Source organism: Cimex lectularius, unplaced genomic scaffold (assembly GCF_000648675.2).
Source record: "Cimex lectularius strain Harlan isolate CLEC.00 unplaced genomic scaffold, Clec_2.1 scaffold52, whole genome shotgun sequence".
Classification (NCBI taxonomy): domain Eukaryota; kingdom Metazoa; phylum Arthropoda; class Insecta; order Hemiptera; family Cimicidae; genus Cimex; species Cimex lectularius.
The window spans coordinates 2,080,319-2,097,709 of record NW_019392742.1 but is presented as its reverse complement, the minus strand read 5'-3'; the positions used below and the strand labels follow the sequence as shown (position 1 = coordinate 2,097,709).

General features: G+C 32.0%; 1 protein-coding gene across 2 annotated transcripts; it reads right to left on the bottom strand.

Annotated features, from left to right (window-relative positions):
- Positions 1 to 708: 708 nt before the first annotated feature.
- Positions 709 to 17,159, bottom strand: LOC106665167. 2 transcript variants are annotated; one of them, XM_024227110.1, is made up of 7 exons: positions 16,950 to 17,159; positions 2,331 to 16,386; positions 2,093 to 2,242; positions 1,920 to 2,009; positions 1,685 to 1,855; positions 1,503 to 1,622; positions 709 to 768 (listed from the first exon to the last, which is right to left on the bottom strand). In XM_024227110.1, the coding sequence occupies exons 2-7, from the start codon at positions 16,356 to 16,358 to the stop codon at positions 730 to 732; spliced, it is 14,598 nt and encodes a 4,865-aa protein (XP_024082878.1). In that variant the 5' UTR covers positions 16,359 to 16,386; positions 16,950 to 17,159; the 3' UTR covers positions 709 to 729. The 2 variants fall into 2 exon arrangements, with proteins under 2 accessions (XP_024082878.1, XP_014246889.2); XM_014391403.2 differs by lacking the exon at positions 16,950 to 17,159 and having other exon boundaries at positions 2,331 to 16,433.
- Positions 17,160 to 17,391: the final 232 nt, after the last annotated feature.

Genomic DNA, 17,391 nt, shown 5'->3' with positions numbered 1-17,391 from the left:
TTTCACTGTGTTAGCCAGGTCTCTACTGCACCTTTACCAAGCTAAGTTCATGGAGCTTAGGTGTAGGTACACTGGTTTTTGGCTCATATTTACAGAGTGTACGTTCACTTTGTGGTTGCTCCCGCTGCACTGTAGTGTTTATACAGCAGAAGTACATGTGATTTGGCACATGCTTGGTGTGATTTGGGACGATAATGGCTCTGCCTACCTAGCCTGCACCGATTCTCTCAGCGCAGTTACTGCTGTCTGTGACAGATTTTCTGTCGACCTTCTCATAGTGTTTTTGTTGGAGAGATTTCCAACTGGAGCATCTTGGCTAAACGGTGGTTGTTGTCTGGGTCCTGGTGGGACCTGGACACATAGGTCTGGTGGGTAATAAAAAGGCGGCCGATGTTTGGACATCCCAACCTCTGGACTTAACCATTGTGATCTGTCCCTCTGATGCTAAGAATGCAATAAAAATCATGGTTAAAAGATGCTTGCAGCTTCGATGGGTCAGATCACCAGAGCTCTCATGTATCAACAGCATTAAAGATCCTGGTTTGTGTTGAGAATGAATGTATTTTTTTAGATTAAAGCACTAAAAATGTCTTTGAGAGTATATTATATACTTGTTACAAGATAGGTAACTAAATTGGATATAACTGAGGGTATATTTCTGTATTTATTTTACACAAACAATAACGTTAACAATTACGGGTTTTTTTTGTCTCTCTTCAAAACTGATTATTAGTCAATTGCACGGTTCCTCAAATTGCCTTTGTCCTCCTGAAAATTTGATTTATAATTTATGACAAATTAAAAATTATAGAATTTAGTAATACAGGAATTAAGTGTAATAAATTATATAATAATACATTAATGCAGCTGTCAATACATATCTCTCTAATAAGATAACTATAATTAAACTGAAATGAAATTAAAAAGTTCAAACTAATTAATTATGTTTTACACTGATTTTCAATTTGCTATTTGTTGCAGGTGCAAAAAATGATTGAATTGAACTAAGTAAACTTTAATTTAATTGTTTTGCCTCATAACAGTGATTATATAAGTTTAAAAAGACTTGTTAGCTTTATGAAACTATGTTCCATCATGATTATTCATCAATAAAGATTAACTATAATTAATTAACTAATTAAGAAAGATTTTTTTATTTATTAATTTTAGTAAATCAATATCAATTGTACAATATCTAATTATTATATTTTTAATCTATCGCAAATTCTCTACTATGTTGTTTTTTCATAACTTTGGTTAAATTAAAAAAAAAAAAATTCAGAGGGCCTAGTGTCCAATTACCTATTGGGTGTTGTGGACGTGACACTTTTTTCATACTATTATTAATTAAAAAGCCACGGGCACTTCTGGGATTCGATCCCAGAACCACTAGTGTGGCAAATACGGGTCTGAAACCTTAATCACTCTGCACCACCATCCCCTGATAACTTATGTGCTTTAACTGCTTAAACAAGAAAATATCTATTTAAAATTTGCTGCACCTTTAAAACTTTGCTAATATTTGCCAGTTCAGTTCTCAAGGCTGCTCCAATGTGTTCCAGCTTTTTTTTTAATATGATCTCACTAGTCTTCATCTTTTCTGGGTTTGACTCGTTCCACATCTTTAAATAATAATAATTATTTCTCATATTGTTTATCAGGATTTTTATAGTATGTGACTCACTTGGGTTACAATGAGTGTGTTGATTTTTTGCAATTTCTCATTGAGGCGGGTTTTAGTTTTGGCAAGTTTCTCCAGTTTTGCTTTTACCAACATTTCTTCTTTTAGACATTTGTCATTATTGTCACAAATAGCACGATGGGGAACATAATGAATTTGTTTGGTTAACTGGTTCTAAAAATTTGCAATTAGATTTAATTAAAATATGATAGATAAAAAATAATGCATTTAAATTTGCCTTTATATCTTCCAAAAAATAAACAATTTGTTTTTCAATTGATCTAAGTTTGGACAATTCAACTTCAACCATTTTTAAGATCTTCTCTTGCTGAAAATGTTTTAAGGTAATAATTACTAGCTGATTTTAACAGACTTAACAAAATGATATATTTTAAGAAAATAATACTTTACCTCATCTCTTTTCTTAAATACATGAAAAAGGCAAGTTTTCAATTTCAGAAAATGCGCATATACGTGATTAATTTTATATTTTAAATTTGAAAGCTCCTTGTGAATGTTAAATAATGTGAGCCTTTTCTTAGAATTCTTAGCTTCTTTAAGCTTTAATCAAAATAATGTTAATAAATATTATATCGTAATCCATTGTAGTTATACATTAGCTAATATATGTGTGTTGAATTATACTTACATAACATTTTCTCGGCAGACATGAGCCATTAGAGCTGGTCAAACATGGGTTTATTGCTGAAAATCCTTTAATAATTTCCAACTGATTTTCTTGTTCCAAGGCAAGTTTCATTGAGCGTATATGTTTACTTAGTTTATATGAGAGTTTATTCAAAGCCTTTAAATAGTTTCCCAATATTGGTTTTGTCTGGCTTTTTCTATCTATTGGCGAGCAACCGATTTCTAGAACTTTATTGAAAAACTGGTCTAACCCTCTGCACTTTGAAAAATAGTCCCCTTCTACATTTGCTGTATCTGCATATTGCAAAACATTTGGACAATTAGAATATGGTGGAACTGAGAAACAGTATTTTTCTTTTTGTGGATATTCTGTGTTTTCTTTTGTTCTCGAGATTGCTAATTCTTCATTCCTTGAAATTGTGACTAACTGATTTTTCAATAGCATATTTTTACCAGTGCGATTTTTACTTTTTGATTTCATATTTATCAAAATATTTTTATTTGATTTGTCTGTTTTTTTATTAGTCGCTAGTTTTTTCAATCTTTTTTGTTTAATTCGTACATTGTTTTGGCTAGTAGTATTCAAACCATGTTTCAGATTTGTTTTTCTTCGAACGACATTCCCATCTTGAAATGGTCCTTGGCTTGGTTTTTTCATTATACTGACCATACTTGGCGTCATTTGCCATTTTTCGGCTGGTTTAATAACTAACAGTTCATTATTACTGCTACTGCTTAAAGTCCTAAAATTCATTTCACATGTAACAGTAGGTGTTTTTGTACAAGTACCTTGTTCAGAATAACTTTCAGTAGTATTTTCACTGGCTTTATTAGAATTTTGGTTTTTATTGCAACTTTCATTTCTACCATAAATTGAAGCTCTGTCCTCCATACAGTCGTGAGTTTTATTACAACAATGTACAATTTTTTCAAAAATATTTTCACTTTTTTTATTAAAACTTTGGCTTTGATCGTGATTGATTTGATTTACATTTTGGCCAGAAGTTGAATCTGTGACTTCTGTACATTTTTCAGTTCTATTATTATCATCATGTAAAATTTTCTTAAAAATATTTTCACTTTTTTTGTTAAAACTTTGGATTTTTTGATCATGATTTATACTTTTGCGAGAAGTTGAATCTGAATCTTCTGTATATTCTTGTGTTCTATTGAAACCATCATGTAAAATTTGCTCATAAATATTGACACTTTTCTTATTAGAACTTTGGCTTTGATCATGATTTACACTTTTGCTAGAAGTTGAATCTGCATCTTCTGAACATTCTTGAGCTGCATTACAACCATCGTGTACAATTTTGTCAAAAATATTTTCACTTTTCTTATTAGAGCCTTGGCTTTGATCTTGACTTACGCTTTTGCCAGAAGTTGAATCCATATCTTCTGAGCATTCTTGAGCTACATGACAACTATCATGTACAATTTTGTCAAAAATATTTTTACTTTTCTTATTAGAGCCTTGGCTTTGAACATGATTTACACTTTTGCCAGAAGTTGAATCTGTATCTTCTGCGCATTCTTGAATTCTATTAAAACTGTCATGTACAGTTTTCTCATAAATATTTTTACTTTTCTTATTAGAACTTTTGCTTTTATCCAGACTTACACTTTTGCTAGAAGTTGAATCTGTATTTTCTGTACATTCTTGAGTTATATTAAAACTATCATGTACAATTTTCTCATAAATATTTTTATTTTTCTTATTAGAACTTTTGCTTTTATCATGATTTACACTTTTGCCAGAAGCTGAATCTGTATCTTCTATAAGTTCTTGAGTTCTATTACCACTATCATGTGCAATTTTCTCATAAATATTTTCATAGTTTCTGTTTGAACTTTGGCTTTGATTATTATTTACACTTTTACCAGAAGTTGAATCTGAGACTTCTGTACATTCTTGAGTTTTATTACAACTAGCATTTACTATTTTCTCAAAAAGATTTTCACTTTTTTTATTAGAACTATGGCTTAGATTGTGATCTACAGTTTCATCAGTAATTGAATCTGTATTTTCTGTACAGTCTTGTGTCCCAATACAGCAATTATGTACAATTTTATCGTATTTAATTTTACCGTTTTTATCTGAACTCTGGCTGTGACCATGACTTACACTGTTGCGAGAAGTTGAATCTGAATCTTCTGCATATTCGTGAATTCTATTACAACTATCATGTACAATTTTCTTAAAAATAGTTTCACTTTTTTTATTAAAATTTTGGCTTTGATCATGATTTACTCTTTTGTCAGAAGTTGAATTTGTATCTTTTGTGCATTCTTCATTTCTTTTACAATAATTATGAGCAATTTTGTCAAAAATATTTTCGCTTTTTTCATTTAATTGCTCATACGTGGCCTCCATTCTCCAAATAGCGAAACCACCGTCAATTCTACTTAATTGCTCTCTCTCATAGCAATCTCTGAAGTTGAAATCAGGCTCTGCCAATCGAGATATACTGTTATGGTTCCGGTAAAAGCTTTTGTTCTCTTCTTCAACTTCCTGAGGATTTATATTGTCTAAAATATATCTCCTACTGATGCTACCATTTGCGCTATTCTCTTCAATGCAAGTAAATGAGTCCACTTTTTTTATACATGCTTTATTACTATTTTGTTGATTTCCACTTTTATACTTTATGGATTTATCCGACCTATTATGGAGATCTTTGGTACTTTTATTGGATATGTTTTCACTTTGTGGATTTTTTAATTGAGGCTGTTTTTCATAAGCAATGGAGTCTTTGCTTATATTAATAATTTTGAAATTATTAAAACTTTCTATTTTATGTTTCTCTCTAAGCCTGTGAGAACAACTTAAGCTTCGTTTGCTTCTATTAAGATCATTATTGTTGACAGTTGTATGAGGAAGAGAAAGTGATCTTGTCTTATTTGAGAGTTCATTTTTCACTAGTTTAATTGTGTTGTCTGTAATGTCATATATCCAATGAGGCGGGGCGTTTGGTTTGACTTTGTTGTTATCTACTTGTATAGTTCTAAATATTTCAGTATATCTACCAAGTATTGGATTGTATATTTTCGTTTTCAATATATTTTCAGTTGGACTCGAATCAATGGCTGCCACAATATCTTCTTTCTGAGGCAATTTGTTGTTGTATGTTGATACTCCTCTATTTACTACATTACGTGACAACAATCTTACTTCATCATTACGCTGTGACAATAAATGAGCTGATTTACCATTAAAAGAACCTGTTTCAGGAAACTCAATATTGCTGGTGTTTACAGTCCTTCCTTCTTCTGGTAATACAGAGATAATCTTGAAAACATTATTTCCACATGGCTTCATGTCTGTTGAAAAGTCTGTCATTTGACTGTTTTGAATCCCACAGTTTGGTAGTTGTTCAATATTTATAGGTGTTTTATGATTTTTGAACTTATGGTCTTTGCTTTTATCTGACTTAATAATCGATTTTCCTTTACTGCTCAAATTTGATTTGTTTTCTAAATTTATGTCTGTCCTGAATCCTTTTAATTTAAAAGAACTTTCACCATTCTTTTTTGGTAGTAATTTTATTTTGTCGTTTATTTTATTTATATTATTAGATGTTTTAATATTTCTGGTTTCTTTCATTTGAATGGAAGCTTTATAGAGAGTAGAAGGTCCTGAATTTAATTTAACTTTGGAATTTTTTACTTGGTTTAATGATGTTTTATAATCTTTGATTTGATATTCGTTGTTACCCTTCAGGGATTCAACATTCTTTTTATCCTTACTTCTGTCTAGATTAGTACTGTCATTACATTTTGAATTTAAATTTTCATTCTTTTTTAATCCCTTTTGTGGTAAAGGTGGAGAAATAAGGTTGAAAAGGAAATCCATCATTGTTTTCGTTGGGTCTTTTTCTTGGCCTGTTGGATTTGATTCCAACCAATTGAGACTGTCTAGTCTTTTTTTAATTTCTTCTAAGTAAGAACTCTGATTGTAAAAATTTGCTGGGCAAGATTCACTCGAGCAATGTTTAGATTCCTTGGGGAACTTATTTTTTCTTAAATCTAATGCTTTATCTACCTGATTTGATGCATTACTCTTTGAAATATGTGCTTTATTTTTTTGAGTAGAGCAACTTTTTTGATTCTCTTCTTCTTCTTCCTTTTTTTTGCGATAATTTTCTTGCCAATCAGTGTCCGTTTGCAAACTTACTTCACCAGTTCTTTTAATATTTGAACTACTTTTGTTTATCTCTTTATTGGCAAAATCTGAGGTGGTTTGAATCATTTTGCTGTATTTAACTGAATTTTCAACTTTTTTATTATTGGTTAATACATTGCCATCCTTTACCCTTTCTAGAACTATACAACTCTTTTTGCTAATGTTGGCATTTAAAAGTTTATTGTGTTCAGTCTTACCTTTCTTGTCTAGGTGTTCTGCACTTTTTGCTCTAACAGTAGAATGTGAACGTATTTTTTTCTCAAGGATGGTTTTCATAGTTTCAGTATCACTGGATGTATTATGACCTACATTGTTTCTACTATTATGATCTACTAAGTACTTCAAAGAATTGTTGTGATGGGAATTATGGGTGACCTGTGTTATGTCACTTTCTGCTCTCTTTAGCTTGGTCTTATGCAAGCTTATTGAACTTGTCATTTTTATGCATGGTTTTGTACATGCTTGTGTTAGCTGTCCTTTAGAAATACTTGTTGAAACATCTTTTGTGATTTTGTCTTTGCATTCCTTGGACAATTCTATTGGCTCGTATTGAGTACTGTGTGACTGGATAGGGACTTTGGATACTGAACTATTCTCTATGGATTCTGGATATTTTGGATTACCTTTAATTTCAATGCAACACTGAATGCTATCCGTACTGAAATTTTGTTTTCGGCCAATTGTGTGATCACAATCTTCTTTTTCGCATTCAAACCGTATTTTATTTAAGTGTCCTCTTTTGTTATTTTTTTTAATTTCACTGTCTGTTTGTGTCAGCCGTGCCAACCTTTCTTTCAAGCATTTTTTTTTAAGGGCCAACACATTTTTGTCCAAATTCATTATTGTTGATTTTGTTGGTGTGTTTTTAGCCTGATATCGTATCCACTGTTTGTGGTTTTTTTTGGAAATATATGAAGGAATGCCTGTATTTTTTATCTGTTCGTTGAAAGCCAATTGTTGAACGTATACCATTTTCTCAATTTGCTCATTTGGAAACAAACATGTATTTGGGTTGTTTGAGATTTTTTTTGTTCTCTTTGCTTTTAATGGCATTAGATATGGATACAATCTATCTTTGTTCATATTTAACAAATAAACTTTTTGCTTTTCAATACTGTCATGGTTTCTCTTCTTATGAATATTTCTATCTAAAGAATGATAGATTGTATCTGTTAACATTTTTTTCTTGCGTTTTCTATCTTTAGAATCTATTACTTTTGCAGTTTCTAGCAACTTTAGTTTAGATCTTTTGTCTGAATTTCGACCAGGTAGTTTTTGTTTAGAACAAATGCCATGATTCATATGGGCATAATTTTCATTTTCACATACTTTATTGTTTTCTGATTTAGTATATAAACCTTCTTTCGGGTCAAAGGGAAGACAACCACATGATATCAACTTCAATTCTGAACAATGTTGCTTACAATGTTTTAACCCTGTGATAATTTCATCTTGGTCTAAGCTGTCTGTTTGACTTGAATCTTGATTATATTTTGAGGCAGGAGAACAATTCTCAATAAGAAGTGGCATCAGTTGATAATCATTATTTCCTTCAAAAATGTTCTTGCCTGCTGTATTGGTGCCTTGTGTTACTTTACTCTCACTTTCAGGAAGATCGTTAGCATTGACATTATTTTCATGTTCAGAGCTTAATTCTTCAGCTATTTCATTTTCATTTTCATCAGAGGAATTTTCTTTTTCATTCAGTGATGTAGTACCAGTTTGGTAGTGAGGACATGATTTACTTACATGACCTGCCATATTCTCTGAAGCTTCAAAATCAATTATGGGTATATTAAAAGTAGATTGAGACGTGAAAGTCCTATGATCGGGTAAGGACCATTTTGCAAAGGAAGATGTGTAATATCTATCTTTTCCTGAATTTACTGAATCTGAAGTTAAAACTTCTATTTTCTTTTTTTTGGCAGGACTGAAAAAAGATTCATTTTGATATTTGGTTTTTCTGGAAATAGGTTTACTTGGTAAGTCATTTTTTACTGTTCTTAAGTCTGGTAGAGTCCATGCCGCAAAATTGGTTTCACTGACAATAGATACTTTCTCAGGAAAAGAAGGACTTTTTTCATTCTTAGCATCAGATCCAGAATCACTAGTAACATTGGGTTCTAAATTGTGTGTATTTGGTAAAATAGTAGAGTCAGGTTTAAATGACTTCAATTGTTCTTGTGTAACTAGTTGTTTGGAACTTTCTGCCACACATTGTTTAGTGTAAAATGTGCAATGGTTGCCACTGGTAATAGGACTATTAAATAGTGTAACTGCTGACGGCACGACTGAGACTTGGTCAGTGAGGGAAGTTTGTACAGCAAGCTCACATTTATGTCCATTTGACATAAAGAATGGTTTTGAATTGCAATTTTCAGAAGGAAATTCATGATTTTTAGTGAATGTACAGTGTGATGTACAATTAAAAGCTAATGATTGTTGATTTTGTTGGCTGTTTTCTTCAGTTGAATTACCATTTGTATTTAAATTATTACTAATTTTATGTTGACTTGTGCTTGTATCTGATGATGTTGTTTGTTGACTTGAAGAGTCTGATGATGACAATGTATTACATTGAGCATTTTTGTCATTCATTGTTGATACTAGTTTGTTTTGTTTGGAGAGCGATGATGTTATTATATCAAGGAGTTCACATGCATCTCTCGCAAAACACTCACAAGCATCTGTTTGTGCGCAGGTACTTTTAGATTTACTCAAATTACTATCTGCACTAAGAAAATTTATTTCAGTTTGCACTTCTTTACAAAAACATTTACTTGGTGTTTTATTGACTGCATTTTTATTTCTATTTTCTGTAGGCAAACAATCACATGCAAAGCTTGTTCTGGACATTTCCTCGGAGATATCTGACAGATCATCCTTGCACTGTGTTTTCAGTTGAAAAGAGGAAACATTGAGTTCACATTCTTGTTGTTGTTTGTTGTTTTTAACACCTGAATAGCTACAAGGCATTACCAAAAAATTTTCAGAAAATTTATACGTTCCTTCATTTTGTGTAAAAGTACTATTTATACTGCTATTGGTCCTAATATTTACTTTGTCAGTATGCCTTTTTTTACTTTTAACACTAGAAGAAGTTTTTCGATGTTCCTTTAATCTCCTGGCTTTTTTTGAATGCAAGTCACTTAGTGATAACTTATAGTCATCAGTTTGTGAACAAAAAGTTGAAATGTTTTTCCTAACGTTTAAATTTTTGCAATTCAGATATAAATTTTCCTCTTTCATTTTATCTGATCTATTTATGCTCATTTTATTCTCGATTGATTCAATAACAGATTTAAGCTTATTATCTATTTTTTTTGTTTCCTCATCAGCATTGGCAATGTTATTCATACATTGCTTTTGTATTTGAAATGAAATTTTGAAGTTATAATCTGGTGATTCGCTCAATTGAATATCTGTAGAATTACTATTTGGTAGTTCATCAAATGTCTGTTTGTTAATTGAATCGAATTTGTTAAATTCAGACAAATTAATATCATCCGATTTAACTACAAAATTTTGCGGCTTCTCACGATCACTCTTCACAAGAGAGTCAAGAGGATTTGATATTGACTGACCAGCTTCTTTAGGAATGCTAATTTCTGTTTGACACAGTTGTGTTTTTGTCTTTCGTACAATCTTTGAGACCATTCTAAGTGGACTGTGTTCAGCAGATGACTTAGATGCTGGAGATACATCACTATTCGTAACTGACATATTTATTTTTGGGTTGCTCTTATTTATTTTTGGGTTTCTTTTATTTGAAAAAACATATTTAAATCTCTCATCTGAGTCTCCAAAAACATTTTCACATAATGCTAATACATTACAAATATTAGCCGAATCGACTGTATCACTTTTGTCATTAAAAATAGTCGCAGTGTTACATATTTTGTTTCTATAATTTGAAAATCCAAAATTTTCACATGTTTTTAAGGAATTGAGGCAATTTTGACTTATTCTACCACACTGACCAGATGCCACCATTAATTGCCTACCAGGAATTGGTGGATAAAATGGACACATAGTTTTGTTTGATGGTGGTTTGACACAAGCAAATCTCTTTTTAAATAGCTGAGACAGAGGTTGACATGTGGTGGTTGGCATTTTACTACAAGGATTTGTCTGTGCACACTTTGGGCTTAATGGGCAAGAAGTAAAGCAACCTGAAGGCTTAGGTGGGCAGGATTTAATTTTTTTCATTAATTGCCTAAGTTTATTCGAACGATTTTCGATGCAGTTAACCGGCATTGGAGTAGAAATATCTTTTACACAGCTTGAGGGACATACATTTTTCTTTTTTTTCTGTTTTGCGAGGGCGTTGCAGCCATCATCTTTGGGATATGGAATTGGTCGACCACATTCATCCATAATCATTTGTTGTCCAGAGCTGTCTGTACATACTTGAAAATTTTGTTCATCGCGATTCTGCCCAAAATTGTAAACTGGACATACTTGACCGCCTTGGTATGGACATGCTCCACTAGTAGGTTTATTTGGACAAGGGTTGTTGCAAAAATTGTTTTGGGTTTGTTCACCTTTTTTATCAGCACGGACTGTGGTACTGTAAGGACCACGTTTTCCTCTTGGTGATGAAAAATTATTATTCTGGCGCATCTTATCTGGGCATATGTACTGATCTTCTGTTGAACGGGATTCAGTCGGACATGTAGAAAATGCCCCATTATTTCTTGAGTTACCATAACCTTGTTTGGCATTCGTTTTGTTGTACCGACCTGACGCTTTTGCCGTTAGATTGTAATTTCGATTTCCATTGGGGGAGATTTCTTGTCCTATAATCTGATCTTCACAATTCTGCTTAACGATATATTGCTCTGATTTATCACCACATACTTCTGTCCTTTTTCCAAATTGTCTTTTCTGTGTAATTTTCCCACCGTCTTCTTTCCTTGCAAAGTCATATGGCTTTGTTTGGTCACAGTTATTTCCTGTCATGTTTGCTCCATATTTGAATGGACATATATTTTTATTGCATTGACAATTACAAGTAGAAGAATAATTTGTTGTGGGTTGCATGCAAATTATTGTTGGTTTTGGGCAATTGTCTTTTTTGTAAACTGAAAGTTGTGATACATTATTAGGCATACAACCCGTTTGCCACATTGGTGGCTGTTTTTTTGAGAAACTATTACAGAAACTAGTTAAACAAAGACATGATTTTGAATTGGCATATTGTCCTTTATTTGTGTGGAATGGTGTTAATGCTACATAACTTAATGTGTCCTTTTTCTTAGTGTTGGAGTTTTGCCAAAGATCATTACCGACATTAGCAACTGACTCATTATTTACAATGCTTTGACTTGTTCCCATTTGTTTTGACTTACTCAATTTAATATTTCCTTGGATAGGAATATTTGTCCGTAAAAAAGTTGTCTTTCTAGTTCTAATATGCTTAATGTTTTTCAAATAAGAATGACGTTTATATTTGGTTAATTTGGAAGTAAAATTGGATTTTATTTTTGAACCACCACATTTAGAAATATGTAAAACCCTTTTAACTATTTTGTTGGAACATTCATAATTTTCAGACTGAGATAAAGTTTCGTTATAAAATGGAAATTTACTCAAGCTGTTCACATTGTCTATTTCATTATTACTTGGACCGGGGTCATTATTTTGATCATTGATTGGTTGGGCCGTGTCATGATCATTATTTCTTTCATTTTGTGATTTCTCTATAATATTCTGCAATTGTTGTATAGATGAATTATCTGTAAAGCAAGTAGTAGCATAAACTTTCATATCATTGTGTGCACAGAAAGTCTTTGAAACAAAAACTTTTTTACTTCCATTTGTTTTAAAAAAACTATCATTTGGTGGTGAAAATTTGCAATGTTGAATTTGTTTAGCATTTTTGGAATTTCTTTTACATTTACAATAACGATAAGCTAACTTTTTTGGATCTGGACAGTTTGAATTGTTTCTAAGCTGTTTACAGTTACATTTCTTCTTGCGCTGTTGTGACTGTTTACAAACAGAATTAATTCTAAACTTAAGACACTCCTGCAGCTGAGCAATTTTGTCACATTCTTCACTTTTTTGCCAGCATGATTGCCTTAGATAATCACTAGTTCCAAATTGCCCTCCAATTGTACATTTTTGGTTTGCAGGAAACTGGCCACTTCTACATAGCTGTCCAATGTTCCAAGATGAGCAATTATATTTTCTGTTTGGACCGTCTTCCGACATTTGAGCATTGTACTTGCATGTGGTGCTCTGATTTGCTGACACACTTCTGTATGACATTTTGCTTAGATAATTATCTTTCGCTCGATTAAAATAATTACATTTAGTGTTATCGTTTAGTCGGTTAACAGAATTCCTCTTCCTTTTATCATTTTTACTATCAGTGGAATTCTCATTCCCTTTATCATTTACCCCATCAAGATCATATGGTGATTCCAATTCAGCGTTGTTACCAGATAAAATACATGTTGGTTTTACATTGTAAGGTTCATTCACATCTTCGCTCACTTGGTCACATATATCATTTTTTTCAATATTTTTACCACCTGTGCAACCATCGGTTGGCCTTATAAAATTGCATTTAGTAAAATCAGTACTTTCATCAGTAAAGGGTGTAATTTTTTGTTCATTTTCCATTTCATGTTTTAGGCCTTCATCAAAATCTTTACCATTTACACCAGCATTACAGCTTTGTTTTAGTTGAATTGGTTTACGTGTATCACTTGCATTGCAAACCGAATTTTTCTTTAGATTACATATGTTTTCATATCCTGAGTTTATTTTTACTCCACATGGCGAGGGAAAGTAACTGGGACATTCTTGTTTAGTTTCTTCACCTGAATGGGGGGATGTTTTTGTACTCCCACATTCATATTCATTCATATTTTCATTTTGAAGTAATAAACTTTCATCTTGGTTTTCAAAATAAAACTGTTTTTCTGTTATATCTTGGTTTTCCTTCTGGCATTGGCACCCATCATATAATTTTGTACTGTCGGGAATATTTTCCAATATTGGAACAGTGGGATCATCTTTAAGGCATATGGAATTCATATCAAATTTTGCTGGGGAGACATATGTTTTTGGCCTACAAGGACATTTACATAATTTCTGTAACTTTGTTTCATTACATGGCATAGGTTCGGGTGGCCATTCTTCAACATTTTTTTTATTGTCTGTACCAGAAATACATGTGTTTCCCTTGTCACTTGCTAAGTTTGAATATTTTTGCGTTTTAGGTTTTACGGAACATACATTAACTTTTGGATTTTGTATATTTTTTTGTTTAATTTTGCCTTTTCCGGTTTTATTTGTTTTTTTCTTTTTATCTTCATGTTGGTCTCCAAGCAACTTTCCACAGTCTCCCATATCTTGCTTTCTTTTAAATCCACATTCCTCTATGTTTCTTACATTCTCTATATTATCGCAACAAATTTCTGGGCCAGTTCGTTCTGTAATAGGTTCTGATTCAAATGTACATTTTATGCTAGTTGTGTCATGAATCATGTCTCCATCTTCTGTATTGCAATTGTCATATTTAATTGAATAAATAGGGTTTGTAAATACATCTGTTCTAGTTAATTTATCCATATCTACTGTTAAAACGTTGGGAACTTTGCCATAAGGCGATTGCTGGTAACAACTATTGTTGAATTTATACAAATCATGTGGTCTTCCATGAAAAGTTGCAGGAACATTGTCAGAACTGGGTGATCTTTGAATATTTTCTTGTCTGGGCTGTTCACATTTTTTGTTTATTTTATCCTTATCTAAATATGGATTATACATTGTTGTACCATCAGTACAGAGCGATTTGTTTTTTTCAGCAAATGATGTTGGATTTGTAGGTTGTATGTCTTTTTTTTCACCCTCACATACCCTGGTATTTTTTTCTCTGTCTGAAACGCATTTATCCCTTAAAGCTTCTTTTTTGCTTATTCCTAAGGATTTTTGGTTATATTTATTTGTGCTAGCATTTAATACACTTACACACAATTCGCCCGGTTTAGAATCTTCCTTAGAAGGTTTAAAGTCTTTTTCAAATGGAATAGGAAACGCTTTAATCTTGATTAACTCAGATGGGCAGCTACAAAGTTTAGAAGCAGATAAATCTTTTAAATCATTTATGATGCCAGATGCTGCTGTAGAAAGATGTGTATTATTTTGTTGGCGTTCAGTTTCATCATTTTGACAAGCAACACTATTTTTTGTGGCATCAGGTTTTTCTTTATTTATTAAGGTGTACATACATTGTTTTTTTTCTTGACAAACATCACAAATAGTGTCTGTCTGGCAAAACTGATCCTTCAGTTCCTTATCAGCATTATTACCTAACAGATGATTTTGTTCAACGTAGCAACATTGATCTTGTGTTTTTGGCAGTTGTATTGGTGGTAACTCTTGGTTTTTAGGGGAATTGGCACAATCTTGGTCCTCTACATTTTTTCCCGGTTGTTGGCATTCAGGAAATGAACTTTGCGGTTCTGCATCTGGCATTGCTTTCTTACATCTGTAGCAATTCTTCTGTATATTATTAAATGGCAAAACCGAATGGAAAGAATTGAACAAATTGTAATCTTTCTCCCCAATGTAGCGAACTTCAGTTTCATTTTCCCATTTTACACGATTGATATCTTGTATCGATTTTTTACACCTTATGCAACATTTACCTTCTGATTTTTTGAGTTTTGGTTTTGTTAAACCGCTAACATTGCCCAATTTACAAGTTTTCCCTGGAAAGTAGCATCTTGCTGATTGGACACATATTTCGCTTATACACTTTGGAATTTCAAACCATTTTGGGCATTCGTAACTTCTTTTTTCTCTGATTTGTTCTACATTGAGTACAGTGGTAGATGTCTGTTCAAATACTTCATCACTTGAACTATACAGATCATTTAGTGATTTACAGTTCCTTAAAAATAGATTGTTTGTTTGGGGGGAATCGATTATCTCTGGTGGCAAACAAACTTTGTACAATGTATGCTCTTTATATAAATGTACAGTATTGTTAGTTGTGTCACTTTCAACATTATTGGAATTTGTCTGAGAACTCTCTATTCCTATTGAATTGTACCCAATAGGTTTATAATTGTTTGCCATTTTGTAAAACAGTCTATTTTTATCCAACATTGTATCATTGTCTCTTTTTTCAAGGTATTGTCGTCTGAGCTGATGAATGTATTCATTTTCACATTTTAAAAAATCATCTTTTATGATACTGATAGCTGTGCTTTTTTGGCAGCTGTTTTTGCTTTCATCTGTCAACCAAATGCTATTACTGTCATTTGTTAAAACTCCATCTAAATTTTTTGTATTAACTTCATGGCTCTTACCATCTTCCATAAAGCTTTCCATACAGTTTTTACAGGGGCCGTCGCTGGATTTGCATTGTTCGAAATTACCCTCCTGTTCAAACTGAAATTGCATTTGTCTCAAATCTGCTTCAGCAAGTCCTTCAACATTTTTTGTTAAAGTATCACTTTCTGGCATGGGTAGATGAAACAGTGATAGAAGGGACGTGTGGCAAGAAGAAGTTTTGACATATTTCAAATCAGATTTTGGATGTGAATTTGACGAATCGACATCGGAGGTGAATCTATAATTTGTCGATAGTGTAATGTCATTGCTCAACTCCTTTTCTAAATCGCTCAGCTCAAGTGTGACCGTCGAAGCACTTCTTCTTACTTTATCGATAATTGCCCAAGAATGTCGTGCTTCTGTGTTACAGCTGTTCAGCAATTTTTGGAGTTCTTGGTGGAGCTCAAGAACATTACTCCATTCATTATTTACCTCGATGTTCATCTGTGAAAGTAATTGTGTCAATTCGTCTTTCTTCAAGAGATCCATTATTTTGAGATAGAGCAGAGGAGGAAACCTTGAAAAAAGCGGAAGTGGATTTTATAAAATACATAGTTTGCTTACAACAAATTGATTTTGTATTTATTTATAAAGAATTAAAATTTTATAGTATACAGTAATGGATAAAATTACTTTACTTAACATCTATGTACTTATGTTTATAAATTTTAACTTAAGCTTCAAGAATGGAATTTTACAAGATGTCAGGCCAGCGATAACCTCAGCTGTTTGTTGGCCTCTAAACTTCCACATTATATATTTAACATGACTTAAAAAAATAACATGTAATACTGTAGATAGAAAACTATTTAAACTTTGATTTAGTGACAACTAACTACTAAAATACTGCAGGATTAAGTTTCATTAAAAAAAGGATTAAATTTCATCTGATAATTGCAACAAACAAAGATAAAAATGCAATAAAATAAGGTGATACAATTTTTGAACTCTAGGTATTTGTTATTTTTTTACATTATGTTTGACAAAGTATGAAGATCTAACTTTTTCATTGCTTATGAAATGTTTTTATCTTGTTATATTCCAGAAATTTTTAAGCTAGATAATCATTTTTCCACTTACCTTGTTTTTTCTTTTTTATTTGCTCTATTGGTTCATAATGAATGTTTTGCAAAATCTCAATTTTAAACAGTTAATGCTGCACCGATTGTTCATAAACTCTTGTCTCATACTAAACATCGAAACTGTAATGGTAGAGTGTGTTAAAACGGATTTTTATGTAGATTTGTGATATTTCATGTAAGTGTCTGTTTTATAAATGTTCATGAATATAAAAATAAATAAAAACATTACACATGATGCTTGAAAATCCATTTTAAATTATAAACACTCAATCGATTTAAACCAATCACTGTGGGGTGAAGTTCAAATTAAAATTTACAAACTTAGTCTATTAAGCCTTCAGTAAGTATATACTTATATTCTGCGCTCTTGAAGAGCTACAGAACCTTTGTCTCATACTTCAGGTCATCTATAAATTTGATTATCCTACCCTAACCACTAA